Here is an 18,384-nt window from a genome sequence, read left to right as displayed (position 1 = left end):
TGGGGTCTAACCTGTTTGATTGAACACAGCAAGTCTTTTGGAATTCTGCACAGAAATAAAACACTTTACCCCTTTAAAAAAGGTCGGAGTCTCTTAACTGATGTATACGTTACAACACTCTCCTGAAACATGCTCTAATCTTTTTTGCACTTGACCAGAGCACGCTAGTCAAGCGTTAACCCCGGTATCTGGCCTTCTCTTGCACACTTTAAGAAAGTCTCTAAATCCCCAAAGGCATATTGTTGCTCACCCCAGAGGACTGTAACTCTAGATCTCCCAGCCAGACATTCGGCTGTCACACTCTCTAATGTCTAATGTAAGCTTTGCAATGGAAGGCAAAGGGCATCCACTTAACACCTACGAGTTAAGTAAACACAACACACGCACTTGCAACTCTGATATACGGTTAAATGTCGCTAATGCAACGTGTTTCCAAACTAGACAGCATTTTTTAGCATCATAATCGCATCTGGAGACTGAAAAAGTCTGTCTGGTTGGATTGAAATGCTCATGCAAATGTGCATAAATAATGTGCATAAATAACAGTCAAGAGCTTTGGGTTTCTCTGTAATGTTTGTGTTTTTTGGTGTTTGTTTGTGCAGGTTAACTCTGGGTAAACCGCTTGGCGAGGGCTGCTTTGGGCAGGTTGTGATGGCTGAAGCTCTGGGCATTGACAAGGACAAACCTAAAGAGGCCGTGACGGTGGCTGTTAAGATGCTGAAAGGTAAATATTTATGGATTAGTTTCCATGTGAGTCAAACTGTACTCTGGTGCATGTCCTAAATCAACATTTAGCCTTAGTTTACTTGCATGTTAACAGGATCTGAAGGGTTTTAATCATGTAGGTCTTTGCAGCTCTGTGTAACTGGTTCATTTTTGCATTTATTTGAAACATTTCACCACTAATGGCTTCATCAGATGTAGGATGGTGGAAATTACTTGACTTTTAACCTCATCAGCTCATAAATTGATGTGGGCGTCACCTTTCAAATGGTTCGAATTGCTTTTTACAAGGGAGCTACTTCTCTGATGTAGTGAATCACAAAACTACTGGTTCATATACGGATGGTACTCAAGTGAAAGTTCAAAGCCCGGCAGATACAAGCTACAAATCACACCAGTTCAGCAGAGATAAAATTCACACGGGATATTCTACAGAACAACAGGCTGAGGTTTTAGACTGTTTTATGCAGAAGACTGAGTGGAGTGTTTGAAGAAAAGCAAAGAGTTCGAGACGAAGGGAAGCAAACATGTCAAGAAGGCTCTAATAATGTCTACCTTCCTAGATAAGGCAGTTGCTAAAACAGCTAAAAAAAATCTTGCAAAAACAACAGACGGACAGGTAGAGCACAATGCAGACAGAATAATATTGTCATATGGAACCTATGAGGAAAAGATGGAACATTTTCAACAAAAACAGCAGTGTTATGAACCCAGCAACACACTAAGACACCTCACCTCAGCTTTTGTTTTTAAGAGTGTAGGAAACCATATAATATAAAATAAAATAATATAATATATAATTAAATTAATTAAAATAATATGTCTACAATTTATACACATATATGAATTTTTGTCTGTATTATAAATATTTTTATTTTACAATTTTACAGTTATTTATTTAAAGTGTGTGTGTGTATATGAAGAGTTAATTTGCAAAAACAGATAACTCCGTTTTTAAGCATTTTCAGTAATCACGTTTTTTCATTGTGCATTCCAATTAATCTCAATCAAACTGTAGTCAGGTTATTTTGATTAGGTAAAAATAACAAAAAAATACAGCTAACGCAATAAAATACAATAAAAACATGATAGCATAATGAAAAACAAGATTTTTTTATCTGTTTTTGCAAATAAACTTATATTAATATAAAATTATATATATATAATATAATAATATAATGGCCTCTCCCTAATCAGCCCAGTCGCAAAAATGAAAAAACTACTTCACATAAGCTAAGAATGTTTCAGTTGGGTGCAAATTTTAGTGAAGGTATTGTTATGATCTGAGAATGTGCATATGTTGAGAAAGGGAGAAAGTAGGAGAGGAGGTCTTGACTGTAGAGGCCTGCGCGGGGTTATTTGTTGGTGCTGAGTGAAGTTGGTAGAGCTCGGGTCAAGAGGCCGCATAGCTGACCCGGTGCACACTAGCTGCACGGCTTTCGCTCTTCACCTGCACAAAGAAAGACCCTCACACTGAAAGAAAGAGAAGAGAGTGGGGGAGGGAGCCAGCAGCTCAAAAGAAGTTTTAAAGGATGTTGAGAGGGCCGAGGGGGCAGGGCTGCAGCGGAGAAAACACTTAAAACAAGAGCACGTTCACCGCTTACACCTGGCTTAATTACTGGCCCAAGACAAAAAACATTTAGAAACTTAAAGGGAAAGTTATTTACTGATGCTGTTCCAAATCCATTTGAAAATATTAGCTAGTTTAAAATATTAATAAATAATACAAAAGCATAATTATATACTAAATTAAAAAAAATTTAGGCCACTGTAAAGTATCGAACAGAATCTTAGTTTTTTAGAGAAATTAGGTCTTGAAACGTTGATGAATGGAAGGAAGAGTGCACAGCATTCTTAGCAGAAGAAACTGGAGTAAGATAAGACAGGAATGGCGGCCGGTGGATTGTGTCAGGCTCGCTCCAGTGATCAGCAGGCAGATAATGAAAAGGCGACTGTCTCTAAGGTAATTACTCTAAATGGAAGAAACGCTTTTTAATTGTGAGGCAATGAAAGGAGAGCTGTGTGGCGGCTCTTCAGTGTAACACTAAACCACACAGACAGTTACACTGGGACACAGACAGACAGTCCGGCCAATCCAGCCAATCGACTCATATAGGATACGTTAGCATGTATAGCATATTAACGCACCACTCATACTACTATTGCATTACGTAGAATGTGCATATATATGAATATTATGCTACAAAAATCTACTGTACGTATATAAACAAAACACTGAGAAGAAGTGTATCCCACAATACAATTTGCCTTGACCTTTCATTTCCAATGTGTCCTATTTTTTAAAATCTTTATTAGAGTGAACTGCCAAATATTAAGATGTATTACAAAAAGAAACATTTGAAACATTTATCATTTCTCTGCTTTACATACTATTTATTTAAATATAGAATGAAGAATACAGTATTAACTTTTAAGTATTGCGATCGGAACACAGTCTCATCTGTTAACAAATTTCACAAATAATTACAAAGAAATGTGAAAAAAACACAATGAATTAAACGTGAAATTACAGAGTAGAAAGACTGATATAGGATTTGTAAAATGTACTGCAATAATCTTTGTTATATCCAAAAAAAGCATTGTTTACAATGTAGTGAGAAGAACTAACAGGATTTATTTAGGATTTTTCCTAAAAAAGCAGATTACATTTTGTTGAGTGGGCACAATGAACACTATTTTTATTCTGTGTTTTATTTTTAACCTTTCTAGATGATGCAACAGAGAAAGATCTTTCTGACCTGGTGTCAGAGATGGAGATGATGAAGATGATTGGCCGGCACAAGAACATCATCAATCTTTTGGGAGCGTGCACACAGGACGGTAAGTGGAAATCTCATTCATTTCAAGGAGATAGTTTACCCAAAAATACAATTCTGTCATTATTTAAAGGGTTAGTTCACCCCAAAATTAACATTATGTCATTAATTACTCACCCTCATGTCGTTCCAAACCCGTAAGACCTTCGTTCATCTTCGGAACATATTAAGATATTTTTGATGAAATCAGAGAGCTATCTGACCCTCCACAGACAGCAACGCAACTGAAATGTTCCCAGGTCCAGAAACGTAGTAAATACATCAGTAAAACAGTCCATGTGACATCAGTGACTCAACTTCAGTTTTGCGATGCTACGAGAATACTTTTTTTTTGCGCAAAGAAAACAAAAATAGCAATTTACTAGCCATTTAATAGCCATTTTAGAGAGTATCACAATGCATACGCACGCTTTCGCCTAAGCGTAAACAACACTTATTATGCAGCTTTCGTTCATGCGCACGCTTTCCCCCCGAACGTAAACAACGCTGATTACGTCAAATACGTTCTTGGGTACTCTCCAAAATGGCAGAAGACGTAACTCGGGAGAGAGAAATGGTTGAGTAAATAGCTATTTTTGTTTTCTTTGCGCAAAAAAAAAAAGTATTCTCGTAGTATCGCAAAACTGAAGTTGAGTCTCTGATGTCACATGGACTGTTGTATTTACTACGTTTCTGGACCTGGAAACATTTCAGTTGCGTTGCTGTCTATGGAGGGTCAGATAGCTCTCTGATTTAATCAAAAATATCTTAATTTGTGTTCCGAAGATGAACAGAGGTCTTACGGGTTTGGAACGACATAAGGGTGAGTAATTAATGACATAATTTTTATTTTGGGGTGAACTAACCCTTTAAGTTGTTCCAAACCTGTACGTTTTTCTGTTGAACACAACATATATTTTGAAGAAAGTTGGTAACCAAAAAGTTGCTGGCAGCCATTGACTTCCATAGTATGGAAAAAAAAGAATTACTATGGAAGTCCATGGCTACCAGAAACGATTTGGTTAGCAACATTCTTCAAAAATATATTCTTTTGTGCTCCACATAAGAAAGAAATGCATACAGGCTTGGAATAAGATGAGGGAGAGTTAATGATGACAAAACTTTAAATTTTGGGTTAACTATTCCTTTAAGCGCTCACCTGTATAAATGACAGTGGGATGACAGTCTGTCTCTCTTTCACAGGTCCGTTATATGTCATAGTAGAGTATGCATCTAAGGGAAACCTTCGGGAGTATTTGAGGGCCCGGCGACCCCCGGGAATGGAGTACTCATACGATATAGCCCGAGTATCAGATGAGCCTCTCACCTTCAAAGATCTGGTGTCCTGCACTTATCAAGTAGCCCGTGGCATGGAGTATTTAGCCTCACAGAAGGTATCTGCACATGCACTCCCTATAAATACCATTTACCTCACTTTATAAATATCACTTAAATAGGCTTTAAATGGTGCTGGTCTCCGGCTCAGATCTGATTTTTCTAATCAAGTCAAAGTCACTTTTATTTATATAGCGCATATTGTTTCAAAGAAGCTTCATGGTAATAAACAGGAAGAATAACTGTGTTAATGTTGTAAAATGAATCAATTATGAATCAAACTGTACATAAGACAACAGTGTCATATTTCAGCTCAATTCAGTTCAGTGTTGATTTAATTTAATTCAGTAACAGTGTTGATGATCTCAGGCTGCTAAAATAAGCAGTAGCAAAAAGAAACAAGCTGCTGGATAGTTTGCAAGGTTCACGCCATGAAATCTATTCAAGGGTTTTGTTTGCGCACACCTGTATATTCTGTTATATACAGTATTTGATTTCACATTGTCCCTAAAAAGTTAACAATTGGCTAAATCTTGGCTGTAATAAACAGAAATGGACTTAGCAAAGCCTTCATGCTGATGGCTTTGCTAAACTATTTATAGAATATATCAATTGAAGAGTTAAATCTAACAAGCATTTTTAAGGCAGTTTATTCTGATATGCACATTTTTTAAAGAGAATTCAGCCGTCCAATTAGATTCATGCAGCATTTTTCAGGCAGTCATTGAATGAATCACGGCAGATGTGCACGACTCTGTTAGCCGGTCACTTCGCTCTCACTGCGAGCATGCTAACTAAACACTGTCATCACGCTCCCCTTCCCGTCTGGAATGCACAGAGAGCCTTATCGTGCCTCAGACGCTCTCACATGCGGATCCGCCCTGCGGTTTATCCCTAAAGCACCTAAAACCTTTGTGTTGTTTGTGTCTGCGTGTGTGATTTTTGTCTGTGTTTCCAAGATGATGTCGTGGTGATTTATCTTTGTTCTATCTTTCTTCATCTCTATGGCAGTGTATACACAGGGATCTGGCTGCCAGGAATGTGTTGGTCACGGAAAGCAACGTTATGAAGATTGCAGACTTTGGCCTGGCCAGAGACGTCCACAACATAGATTACTATAAAAAGACCACAAATGTGAGTTTCATTTCGTCAGGAGATACTCCTCTTTACCGTAAAACACATTTCTCGCTGATTTTCATCTCGCTGTGCATTCATTTGTAGATTTTTATAGATGCCTGTAACGACACATTAGTTGATGTTGGAAGTTGAGACAAGACATACACATGTTTTTGAAAGAAGTCTCTTCTGCTCACCAAGGCTGTGTTTATCTGATCTAAAAATACAGTAAAAACTGTAAAATTATGAAATATTATGTTTTGATTTGAAAATATAATTTATTTCTGTGATGCAAACCTTAATTTCTAGCCGTTACTCCAGTCTACACTGTCAACCTTTTTGATATGCTCCAAAAAAACATTTCTTATTATTATTATTAATGATAAATACAGGTGTGCTGTTTATTATTTTTATGGAAACCGAGATACATTTTTTCAGGATTTTTGATTAATAGAAAGTACAAAAGAACGATTTGAAATAGAAATGTTTTGAAACATTATAAATGTAATTTTTGATTAATTTATTGTGTCCTTGCTGAATAAAATATTAATTTCTTAAAAAAAAAAAAAAACTGATTGGACACTAGTTTGAATAGTAATTCCTCAATACCGTTGGACCACTTTTCCTGGTAAGAAAGACTTTAAATGAAATTAAATGCGTCTACTAAAGGTTTAGCCTGTCAATGTTTAAGTGTACACAGCCATATAAATGCCTATGATTTAGATCTCATTGGGTCTTGAAGCGTCCTTTATACAGACATATTCACCCTCGACTCCTTTCAGCCTCCAGCCATCTCTTTCTTTGTTCTCTTACCTTTTCTCTCTTTCATTTATCTTTTTCCCCCCCTCTGTTTATCTGCCCCCCCCCCCCCCCCCCCCCCCCCCCCCCCCCCCCCGCCAGTCTTGGCATGATTTGCAGATTCCCAGGCAGTCGGCGTATAAAGTGATTTCAGCTCTTTGCTTATTTGGGCCTGCCCTCTTCTCTTATTCCAAAGCTTGTTGTTCAAGCTCATGAGAAAGAAATGTTAGTGACAAACCTAAACACATTAGCATAGCTTTAACTCGCATTCCCACCATTATACCAGTGTCTAGCCCGTCTCAGATGCTTGTTTAGGCTGTAATTCACTCATCTGAGAGTTTAGGTCATCAGACGTGGCAGAGAAAGAGTGTGAGAATATTGATAGCATCGTTATCATCATTATGTTTGGGTCAATGTTCATGAAAGATCAACATGAAATCATCAATGACCCTATTTAATTCCTTGAACATTCTAGTCTTACAGTGCATGATTTTAGTTGGAGTTTATGGTTGTTAGATGGCATACATGGTTGATCAGTTGGATTTACATCAAATATTGGCCCTATTTAATTAATAAACCTTTCCGGTCTTAATGTGCATGATTTTAGTTGGTCATTTATGGTTGATTAGTTGGATTGAAATTCAAATTGATCCAATTTTATTATTTGATAAACATCCCTTGTCTTATTATGCATGATTCTAGTTGGTTGTTTGGTTTTTGGAAGGCATACATGGTTGATCTATTGTATTTAAATCAAAATTGGCCCTATTTAATTAATTAACATTGGTAGTCTTGTTGTGCATGATTCTAGTTGGCCATTTATGGTGGATTAGTTGGATTGAAATCAAAATTAATCCTATTTTATTACTCAAAAATCTGCTGAAGCTGGTTGCCTTAAAGTTTTCAATTGGCCCAACTTCTTTTTTTTTTTACAGTGTAGTCTCATTGCACGTGATTCTAGTTGCATATTTATGGTTGTTAGTTGGCTTAGAGGGTTGATCAGTTGGAGTTCCAGACCTTCAGACCTATCGGTCTTCTAGTCATGCTGGTTAGAGTTAGTTGGAGCAGTAAAAAATCAGCAACTATGTCCAAAAAAACCCCAGTTTGCCAAACTTTAACTGGTAGAACCTGGATTTTACAACAGGGAAGTAAATGTAAGCGTCAACTTTTCCATACGTTATTCATCAGGACGGCTTTAGTCCTGATTTATTCCTCCGTTCTTATCAAGGTCACCAAGATCTGGCCATGAATATTTTAAACATAGTTTGCCATTATTAAAACAACGAGCAAAGCCCAGATTGAGAGATACTGATGACTGATTAATGGCTGGGGTTAGATTCAATTACACTAGTTCAACCCCGTCTAAATAAAACACTGTGAACCAGGAGATTGTGAACTCGGGGGCCCTTCTTATTGGAACTAGCACTCCAAGTGCCATTGACTCTTGTATCTTCTCCACTAGCTTCAGTTTATAAACCCACAATGACTCCTGAGGGAAATTAGAGTTTGGCGATACGTCCCAACAAGATTTAATTGCCAATCATTATTGGCTGCTTGGGGGGGGGGGGGGGGGGGGGGGCTTAATGAAATTCTAGGCTAACAAAGGTCTGGTACAGATGAAGATGTGAGTGTCGCAGTGTCTGGATGTTATTGTGTTGCCCGTCTTTGACCTTTTCTCCTATTGATGTCTGTAGGGTCGTCTGCCGGTGAAATGGATGGCTCCAGAGGCGCTGTTCGACCGAGTCTATACGCACCAGAGCGATGTGTAAGTCAGACGTTTATGTCCTCTACTGTTTGTTTGATTGTTTTTATTTTAAAGGGGACATGTCGTGAAAAACAAGATTTTATTGCTCTTTCGCTGATGTTTACAACCTAATCTCCCTCCCTAGTCCATGCACATTTACATTTATTCATTTTTCAGACGTTTTTATCCAAAGCGACTTACAAAGGAGGAATACACAAGCGATTCATCGTAATGATGCAAAAGCATTATAGAAGTACTTGCAGTACAAAGTTTCAAACGTTGTCCAAAATAGTAAAAAGTTGAACAGAGAGGGATTAAGAAAGCATAGAAAAAGTCAAATTTGCAGCAAGATGTTATGGAAGTCTTTCTGCCACCGAATAAAAAATTTAAAAAAATGATTGCGACTTTTTTCTTGCAGTTGTAAGATGTAAACTCACGATTGTGAGAGAGTCAGAATTATGAGATAAAAAGTTGGTTACCTTTTTTTTTTTTTTTTTTACTTTTTATTCAGTGGCAGAAACAGGCTTCCACACAATGTAGTGAAAGAGAAGAAAAGAGATACATAGAAGAGAAGAGTTTTTGGCTGTTTCTTGAATATTGTCTGGGATTCAGGCTGTCCGGACAGGGTTATTATTCTAAGCAGTAACAAATACATTAAACCTTCTGAATGCATATTTACACATCAGTGCAACTGTGTGGCCAATTATAACAGATCATTTGCATATAGTGATGATAACTTGTTATTTCTGCTCATTGGTTTTGGATGGTTCTGGTTGGTTCTGCACAAGTTGTCATGGATCCAAGTCTAAATGATACTGTTAGGGCTGTTTTTCTTTCTACAAATTGAAAAAGTTGTCTGAAGTGGTTTGGAGAGGCCAGGAAAACAGTTCTACTGTGATTGGAGTGGCTGTGTGTTTGTGTAAAGCGAGTAGTTTGGGAAAGAATAGGAACTGCTGGCAGGTGAATTCAGGGGTACAAGAATTGTTTCCCTTGTGAAAAAAGGAGCACGAGTGATGGAAAGTTAAGGAAGTGTTTTTGTCAGGCAGAGAAAGAAGAAGGGCTGTTCGCGGCCAGCGCTACACTGAAAAGCGAGAGATTTCACGCTCGACTTGCGACCAGTGCCGTGTTACTAATCTGCGCAGCTTCAAAGCCCTTCAGACGGGCCAGACTCTCACCTCCCCGAGCCCGGATGGAAATGCCCTCTATCTTCCCTTCACTCCGTCCCATCACACTCCTCCATCCAGCTCTTCTCTACCTCATTGGTGTTTTTTGAACACTTGAAAGTCTCTATTCTGAAAGTCTCAAATTACTAATTTGTGAAGTATTTAATGAAACGGCATCGGAATGTACAAAAACAGATATTATCATAAAAGAATGTGGTCATACTGTCCACCCTTAATGATATATGTTGTGTAATCTCTTGCAGCTCATTATCTTTTGTCATGTTTGTCTGCTCTTTGTGTGGTCCGTGCAGTAAAATCAAATCAATGGCAAAGAGACCCTTATTGATGGCAGACGCTTGAATCTTTTGTCTCGGGGCTCAACGCTAATTATGCATCTCAGTCGCTAAGGTCCCGAGCTTTCTGATTGGCTCAGAGGCAGACACGGTCCATACATGACATCATGTTAAATTTATACATAAATTATAATGAATGGGGAATGGGATGTAACCTGCAGAGCTTGCAAAATTGGAAATGCGGATGCATGTGTGTGAATTTCCTGTTTGTTCAGGATGTTAAATTGATGGCTTTTATGGTTGAGGTTCATCCGGCATCATGCAAGGTCAGCTAAATTAGATTAAAGAAAGGTGTTGGCCTTTTAAAGCCTGTAAAATTGTGTCACTTTTTGCCTTTATTTCCTAGTTAGCAATTAGACTAAATTAAAATTTTCTTATGAAATTTGTTGGGTTTAAATTTTACCCTAAAAAAATAAATAAAATAATAAAATCACAAAACAACTCATTTGTTTGATTAATTATTTTTATTTATTTGTTATTTTATTTTTGAAAAAGAAAAAAAATTGACTAAGATTTTATGCATTGTGGAATTATTTCCATGACAAATACAAAAACAAATTTCTAATTTTTTTTACTCTTAATTTTCAAGTGAAGTGTGTCATTCATTCATTGCTAATTAGCAAGCAAGGTCTAGCATACAGCTGTATCATTTGCACACAAGCCATTTGCGGCCTATTGCATTGAAGCGCAAGGGTTCAAGAGGACATTGCAGTGACCCTTTTTGTTCTCTCAGTGTGAGTGATTGATCATGGGGAGGTAAGCCACGGTTACATGGGGTGACCGAATAGAGATGATGAATTTGGCAAACATGTCAGAGAAGATGCAGCGCTAGATAAAAATGAGAAGACAAACAGGGTAACTAATTGAATAAACAAACACATGGACTGATAACCGCAGGAGTAAACGAAAGCAGAGAGCCTTTGTGCTTTGCGTGTTGTGACTGCTGTGGGCCAACAGAAAAGAGTACAACCAGAGGAACATTGTGTTGTTCAGAGGCTGCTCTTTTATAGCTAATGAGACTTGATGAGTTCTCAGTCTCAGATGTTTCTCCTAAAATTCCTTAGGAGAAATAGACATAAATAAGACAATAGTTGTTTAGGTATTCAATTTATGTACATTACTGTGATATTTATGAGAAATATTAGAGTTCATAATGAATTTTAAATGCAAACTTTGCTATCTGAGCACATTTTGAGACATTTTAGAGTCTTTTTCTCAAGAGAAGCATTTGAGAAGCAGTAGACTACGGTGAAGTCTAAATTTACTCTCCACTGAATCTCTGAGAAACAGTTCATTTTGAGATCTCATTGATCGCAAATGTTTCTATCTGAGATCGTTTTGAGGCATTTGCTGAGTCTTTTTCCTCAGGAGAAACATCTAAATAAGCACGAGACCAAAGCAAAGTCTCAAATTTGCTCTCCTCTGAATCTTTATAAGAAATATTGATGTTTTGATCACAAACTTTGATATCTGATCACATTTTGAGACATTTAAGACAGTCTTAAATTTTCTCTCTACTGAATCTTTATGAGACATATTGGAGCTCATATCGAGATCTTGTTGATTGCGAATGTTGGTATCTGAGCAAATTTTGGTCTTTTTCTCAGGAGAAACATCTGAGAAGCAGGAGTCCAAAGCAAAGTTTCGAATTTGCCCTCCACGGAATCTTTGAGAAATATTGGAGTTCATGTTGAGATCTCATTGTGTGCAAATGTTGGTATCTGAGACCATGTTAGAGTCTTTTTCTCAGGAGAAACATCTGAGAAGCAGGAGATTACACCAAAGTCTCAAATATGCTCTCCACTGATTCTCATTGCTATTTATGAGAAGCAGTTGGGATGTTAAAGAAACCTCACCTCTTTTCTTTTCTACTTACCTGTGTGTATAGTTGTAGAGATGTATTTCTCAAGCACATTGTGTAACGCATTGATTTCAAACCGTTATATCTTGTGATTGTGAAATGCTTTTGTTAACTCAGCAGGATAAATAAAAGCTTATACAGATGATAAGGGTTTCTGGCTCTGCATGTTCGCTGGCCTATTTTGGGAAGCTTTTAACTCACATATGATGAGTCAAAGGTCAGAAACCCTCTGTGGAAACTCTTATCATTTACGTATTTTATTTTCCCTCCTCATCTTAGATGAAGCAACACGGAATTGGCATGTGTTGAAAAATCATTCCCCGCTACAATCTTCCGCCCTCTGGACGTTTGTTTCCTGTGGGTCTCGCTAATGTTTATTTTGGCTGGACAATATGTGTCATTGTGGCGTTCCATAGAGGACAAAAGCCAGCTTTGAGCCCAGAGCCATTTGAGTCGTGTAAAAGTGGTCCCACAGTCTGGGACGCTGGCAGAAAGACTGCATTGAGACCTCAACAGCTACTGCGTTGTTAGCGCCAACAAATATCACTACTGTAAATGGATCAAATTGGGATTTTTGGAAAAGCTTCATTTCACAGAGCATTCCTCATCCAAATTTTGAGGATAGTGAAGTAATGGTACCACAGAAGAGGCTGGAATCTGATGTTAAATAATAACTGAACAAAATGCTGATTGTCGAATGCTAATATACTCTCACTGTATTTACAGTCAAAACACTGATTGAAAGTGTAATATGAACCACGAGAGGACCGTGCTTGTTGTGTGTTGTACTGGTAAAGTGATCTGATGAATGTGTGTCTGTCTCTTCCAGCTGGTCTTTCGGGGTGTTAATGTGGGAGATCTTCACGCTCGGCGGGTCTCCGTATCCAGGAATACCTGTCGAGGAGCTCTTTAAGCTACTAAAAGAGGGTCATCGCATGGACAAGCCTGCTAACTGCACCAACGAATTGTGAGTGTTGATGTTTTCTCAAAGGTTTCATGTTGCATTGTTTGTAATTGGAATCTTTTTCTGATCAATAAAATATATTTTGCATTTGAAATAGTGTTCGTTAAGGTGGTGTCCCAAAATGTTTTGGTAATTTCAGTTGCATTTCAGGACTAGTTGAACTAGTGTCCTGCTGCTACCATTTTTTTCACTTAAATTTATTATGTCAAGCTAGCGCCCCTTTTTTTTGCCATATTGTAGCTTGCATTTAGTATGTCCTTGTATTAGTTCAGATGTTGCACAAATCTTTTTTTCTACCAATTTTCACTGTCTTGTATCTCAGGAACAGTTTTAATCATATTTTTCACTTGCATGTACTCTGTACATATTAAGCTAATTTTCTACTAGCTGTTTTTTGTCTTACATTTAGCTTAACAATGCGTTAGTTAAGCTAGTGTCCAACTAACTGTTTTTAATCACATTGCATGTAGTGTACATGTACTAGTTGAGCTAAATTTCTACTGTTTTTTTCTTTTTTTTTTAAATTACATTTAGCCTAGCAATGGACTAGTTAAGCCTGTGTCCCACTAACTGTTTTTTAATCACATTTTTGACTTGCATGTAGTGTACATGTACTAGTTGAGCTACATTTCTACTGTTTTTTTCTTGTTTTTTTTTTTTTATTCCATTTAGCCTAGCAATGGACTAGTTAAGCCTGTGTCCCACTAACTGTTTTTTAATCTCATTTTTGACTTGCATGTATGTGTGCATGTACTAGCTAAGCTAATTTCCTGCAATTTTTTCTGTCTTACATTTAGCTTGTTCACTGCACTTGAGCTAGTGTCCCCATTTTTCCTAAAATATTTTGTCTTGCATTTAGATTGAACTAGTTAAGCTAGCATCATTCTGTTTTTTCCCCTCAGTTTTACTCAGAAATATATCCCATTATTAAAGTAAAATGGTAAAATGCTGTTCATGTTGACATGAAGCTAGTTTTCCAGCTCTACCAAGATGCTTTTGATTTTCTCAGCAAATCCAACAGATTGTAATTTCAAGTTTTTAATCGTGCTCTCATGGCCTTCGCAGTGACCAATGAGCTCCCTCCCATCCTAAATTGACAAAAGAGTACCTATAAGCCATCGACATGATGACCTAACAGACTTTCACATTGACTTTCTGCCAAAATAAAACTTTTGCATTAGTTTTGAGATGGTACATGGGCAGCAAAATTACTGTTACCCTTTCATCGAGCCTGCTATTTAACGCACGTGTACTCGCCTGAGCATGTCTGATTACACAAATGGTTGATTTCCAAAACAGAGCTTAGAAATAAATAAATGATGTCACGTTGTCTTTTCTCAGGTACATGATGATGAAGGACTGTTGGCATGCGATCTCCTCCCACAGGCCCACATTCAAACAGTTGGTCGAGGACTTGGACCGCATTCTCACTTTGGCAACCAACGAGGTGAGGCGTACACACGTTTGCACACATGCATAAACACACTCGAAACCATTCACGCTTTCCCTATATTTATGGGATCCATCAAACCCGTGCCAACACTGGCTTCAGCTCATAACATTTCACAAGATCCATGAGGGAAAGGAAATGTTTTTACGGTCAGTGTACAGGTCGCTTGATTTCATCCAAGCTTGGGTTTTCGAGAGTGGCCCTCGTGCTAACGTTGCTCAATTGCCAGATGGATCCCTACAAGACAATTCTTTCCTTTCCCTAGCTGTCATCCGTGATATCCGTGTGGCAGACTGAGGGATGGAAATCTGTCAGAACTTGTCGAAGGGGGGGATTGAGCTGTGGAAGAGAGATGATGCCAAAAGCCCCGCTCTCGCTTGCCGTCTTGAACTTTAGAAATGTAATAAAGTGCCTCTGCTTTCTTCCCCCCGTCTTAAACTGCTCACAGATGTGAAGGTCTTTAGTAATGTGAGCTGCCTTGTGTTGAGCAGCGAGAGTTCAATCCAACACTCATTTTCAGCAACCTAAAACCCCCATCTTCCTCTCATCAAATAGTTCAATACCAGCCACAAAGAGAAAATGGCTCCAATTTTGTCTGAGGAGTGAACCAGGAAAAAACATCCTTTTTGGTCAAATATATGCACGTGCATTGGATGTTAGATATGCATTTCAGAAGTAAATAGAAGTCTTCAGGTGTGGTCCGTTCTGTGACTGATTCACTGAAATTCGATAAGCAAATATTGATTAGACTTGTTCAGACATGGAATCTGGCGCGGTGGTTTCCAGCATGGTTAAACTCGGATTGAGCACACTGGCTAGTAGATCAGTGTTATTGCTGGTGAGCCACAGCGGAAAGTATTATTTGAGTTATAAATACTTATTTTATTATATACACTACCATTCAAACATTTGGGTTCAGTATTTTTTGTTTTTGAAGAAAAACAAAAAATAACTTATTCCAAAGCAACAGCAGAAAGTATTGTTTAAAATAATCATTATAATCAAATAAATAATTATTTGATTATATACACTACCGTTCCAAAACATTTTTTTTAAAGAATTAAATTAATCCCTTTTTTTTCCTCCATCAAGGATGCATTAATTGGATTAAAAAGTGACAAAGCCATTTATAATTTTACAAAAGTTTTTTTATTTCAAATAAATACTTTTCACCAAATGTTGTGAGCCTTTCCAAATCATGTCCAATCCATTTAATTTACCACAGGTGGACTCCAAGCAATGATCAAGAGAAATGGGAGGCACCTGAGCTACATTTCATTTAAAAATGTCAAATTTTCACTTATGAAAATGTTTCAGATTTTTCTTTTCAATAAATTTACAGACATTTCTAAAATGTTCACTTTGTCGTTATGAAGTACAGAGTGTAAATTAATAAGAAAAAACATAATTTAAACAATTGTAGTATCAGGCTGCAATTTAAAATGGAAAAAAGTGAAATTTTGAACTTTTTAATTTCAGCATTTAATTTTTTTACCAAAACAACTATAACTGAAAACCATATAGACATACAAAAAATAAAATGAATAAAAGTGACACATTTCTATAATTATACCAAGTTAAAATTAAAATAACATTTCAAATCTATTTCTAATTTTTTATTTAAAAACTATAATAGTTTATACAATTTATTAAAATATCACTGGTTTAAATGCATTTTTTTCTCCATGGAATAGGTTCTCTTTCAATTGACTAATTGAGCTATAATTTTTCCCTAGTAAATGTGGCAGCTCTAGTTCTGGTCATGTTTATACTGACAGCTTCATCTTTGTGTCTATAGGAGTATCTGGACCTGTGCGCCCCAGTGGAGCAGTACTCTCCCAGCTTCCCCGACACACGCAGCTCCTGCTCCTCCGGAGACGATTCAGTCTTCTCCCACGACCCCTTAGCCGACGAGCCCTGCCTTCCCAAGTACCAGCACATCAACGGAGGCATAAAAACATGAGCCTCTTCAACCTTCTCCAGACCCACCACATCCAAGCTACACCTGCAGTTCTCAACAAGACTGAGACTTTTACCCACAGTTCCCTTGTCCCCACCCAGAACCGTATGCTGCCTCTAGACTCCTCGCAAAGCTCCCGCTGGACTTTCGGAGTGCGCCAAAGGAGGCTGAGATGCCAGCAGTGCTGCTTTTCCGGAAAGAAACTGAAGTGTGTGATACGCAGGTGCCTTTTTTTGTGGAAACGCACACTTGCGCGCACAAAAACACGTGACCGAGCTCTTAAAAAGAGGATGAGGAGTGAAGAAAAGTGACTGTTTCCAAGGACCCACCTCTTGCTTTTTTTGTTTGTTTATTTTGATTCCATTTGTGTTGGAATTCTATTACATTCTTGCCATCATTCCGTTGCTTGGCATTCCCGGATTCTGTGTTCCCAAGAGAAATGAATGGAGCACATGGACAGAACTCTTAAGAGACAAAAAGGAGAAAATAGGATACGAGTACAATAAGGAAACATACAACTAACAGAAGAAGAAGAAATAGAAGAAAACATAACACTGCCTCCAGTTGACTTTTTTTTTTTAATGCTCCGTTTTTAACATGATAACACAGTTATCATACAAAAATCCCAAGCAGTTATCCTTAATGGTAAAAAAAAAAAAATACATGGTATATAGTGCTGGGTATATTTGTAAATATATTCAAATATGTAAAAATATATATTATATATTTACAATGGATTATTTTTTGTATGGACTTCCGAACAATTCCTCCCTTTTCCCACAGAGTGAGAAACTTTCTATTACATTCCCAGACATACATTCGCACATATATAGCAGGACTCGACATTAAAAACTCCACGACATTGTTTGACGAGTGCAGTTTTCTCTTTTGTGTTTCCTGTTAAAACAGGAAGTCTCTTTTCTTTGTCATCTTTTGGGAGTGTACTAGCGTTTAGATGACCTCAAAACTAACAAACATGGACTAAAAGCCACAGAACTCTCAGTTTTCATGCGTATGCTCCAGGCACGTTGAGCTGTGGTGCTGGTTCGAAGTTTAATGTCGGGTCCTGCACAACTCTCACTTGCTGACACAGTCACGTATTGGCTTTCAGGGAAAGAGATAGCGTGTTAATTTATTGACTTATGTTAAAAAAGAATCAAACGGATAAAAAGATCAAAATAATAAAGAGATAATAATATTAATGATGACCGTAGAAACAATAATGATTCATAATGTTTATTTTGTAATTTAAAAATTACATTTCAGTGGTACAAAGAATTATTTGTAGCTGGTATCGAAAGATTTGCATTTCTTACGTCTTTTTTATATATATATACAAATGTGAATGGTAAGTTAAAATGCAAAAATAACGTACATTTTTATAGTCAGCTAATCCCTTTTCTATAGTAGAGGATGTGGTTTTTATCCGGCTGTTTTACTCACACTGAAGTTTGCATTTGAATTTGACGAAATACTGGAAAAAAAGTTGCAGTATATTTTGTGCAGTTTTACCCACATCAACTCGAAAGTATTACGAATCATTCAAGTGTTTCATTTTCTTCCAGACAAATGAGCTGAGGTTGTTTTCAACAAGTGTTCCTGACAGATTTGTAAAATTAAAGATGAAAAAATTATTTGTGTGTGCTTTGTTTTTATACTCTGTTCCGCTTTTCCAAGTAAATCCCTTTCTGGTGTCTTTGCACATATTCAAGTCAAATTTATATAGTGCGCTTTTTTGCAGTACACAGTTTCAAAGCAGCTTTGCAGAAAATCACGTTAATGTTTATAATATCTTAATATTTTTATGTGTTAAAGTAACATTTAGCAGATTAGAGTTGTGTGATAATACACTTTACATTTTGCAATGATACAAGCAATTAAGCAGTTGAGATTTGCTATATAGTATTTCTTGCCTTGTGCAATATGCAGATAAAGTTGTACATATCTAAATATGCAACTATGTACACTGGGCTGGGTGATAATAGTTATGTTTTGCAGAAAAAAAAGTGTTTTAATATGAAAATTACAAGCACATAAACTCATATCTTCATGGTAGTTTTAGTCTTTACATAAAAAAGTAGAATTTGATAAATTCATATTG

General features: G+C 37.2%; 1 protein-coding gene across 5 annotated transcripts in view; it reads left to right on the top strand.

The window, feature by feature from the left end:
• LOC306882523 (fibroblast growth factor receptor 2-like) overlaps nucleotides 1–16,930 on the top strand; it is a 48,404-nt gene extending 31,474 nt beyond the window's left edge. For all 5 annotated transcript variants that reach the window (XM_079437207.1, XM_079437204.1, XM_079437205.1 and 2 more), the window contains 8 exons: nucleotides 603–724; nucleotides 3,454–3,564; nucleotides 4,743–4,933; nucleotides 5,886–6,008; nucleotides 8,483–8,553; nucleotides 12,739–12,876; nucleotides 14,215–14,320; nucleotides 16,122–16,930. In XM_079437207.1, coding sequence (XP_079293333.1) covers nucleotides 603–724; nucleotides 3,454–3,564; nucleotides 4,743–4,933; nucleotides 5,886–6,008; nucleotides 8,483–8,553; nucleotides 12,739–12,876; nucleotides 14,215–14,320; nucleotides 16,122–16,286 — 1,027 coding nt within the window. In that variant the 3' untranslated portion in view covers nucleotides 16,287–16,930. The remainder of the gene's footprint in view (nucleotides 1–602; nucleotides 725–3,453; nucleotides 3,565–4,742; nucleotides 4,934–5,885; nucleotides 6,009–8,482; nucleotides 8,554–12,738; nucleotides 12,877–14,214; nucleotides 14,321–16,121) is intronic.
• Nucleotides 16,931–18,384: the final 1,454 nt, after the last annotated feature.

The sequence above is a fragment of the Barbus barbus genome (genome assembly GCF_936440315.1).
Source record: "Barbus barbus genome assembly, chromosome: 16".
Lineage (NCBI taxonomy): Eukaryota > Metazoa > Chordata > Actinopteri > Cypriniformes > Cyprinidae > Barbus > Barbus barbus.
This window is presented reverse-complemented; position numbering and strand designations above follow the sequence as displayed.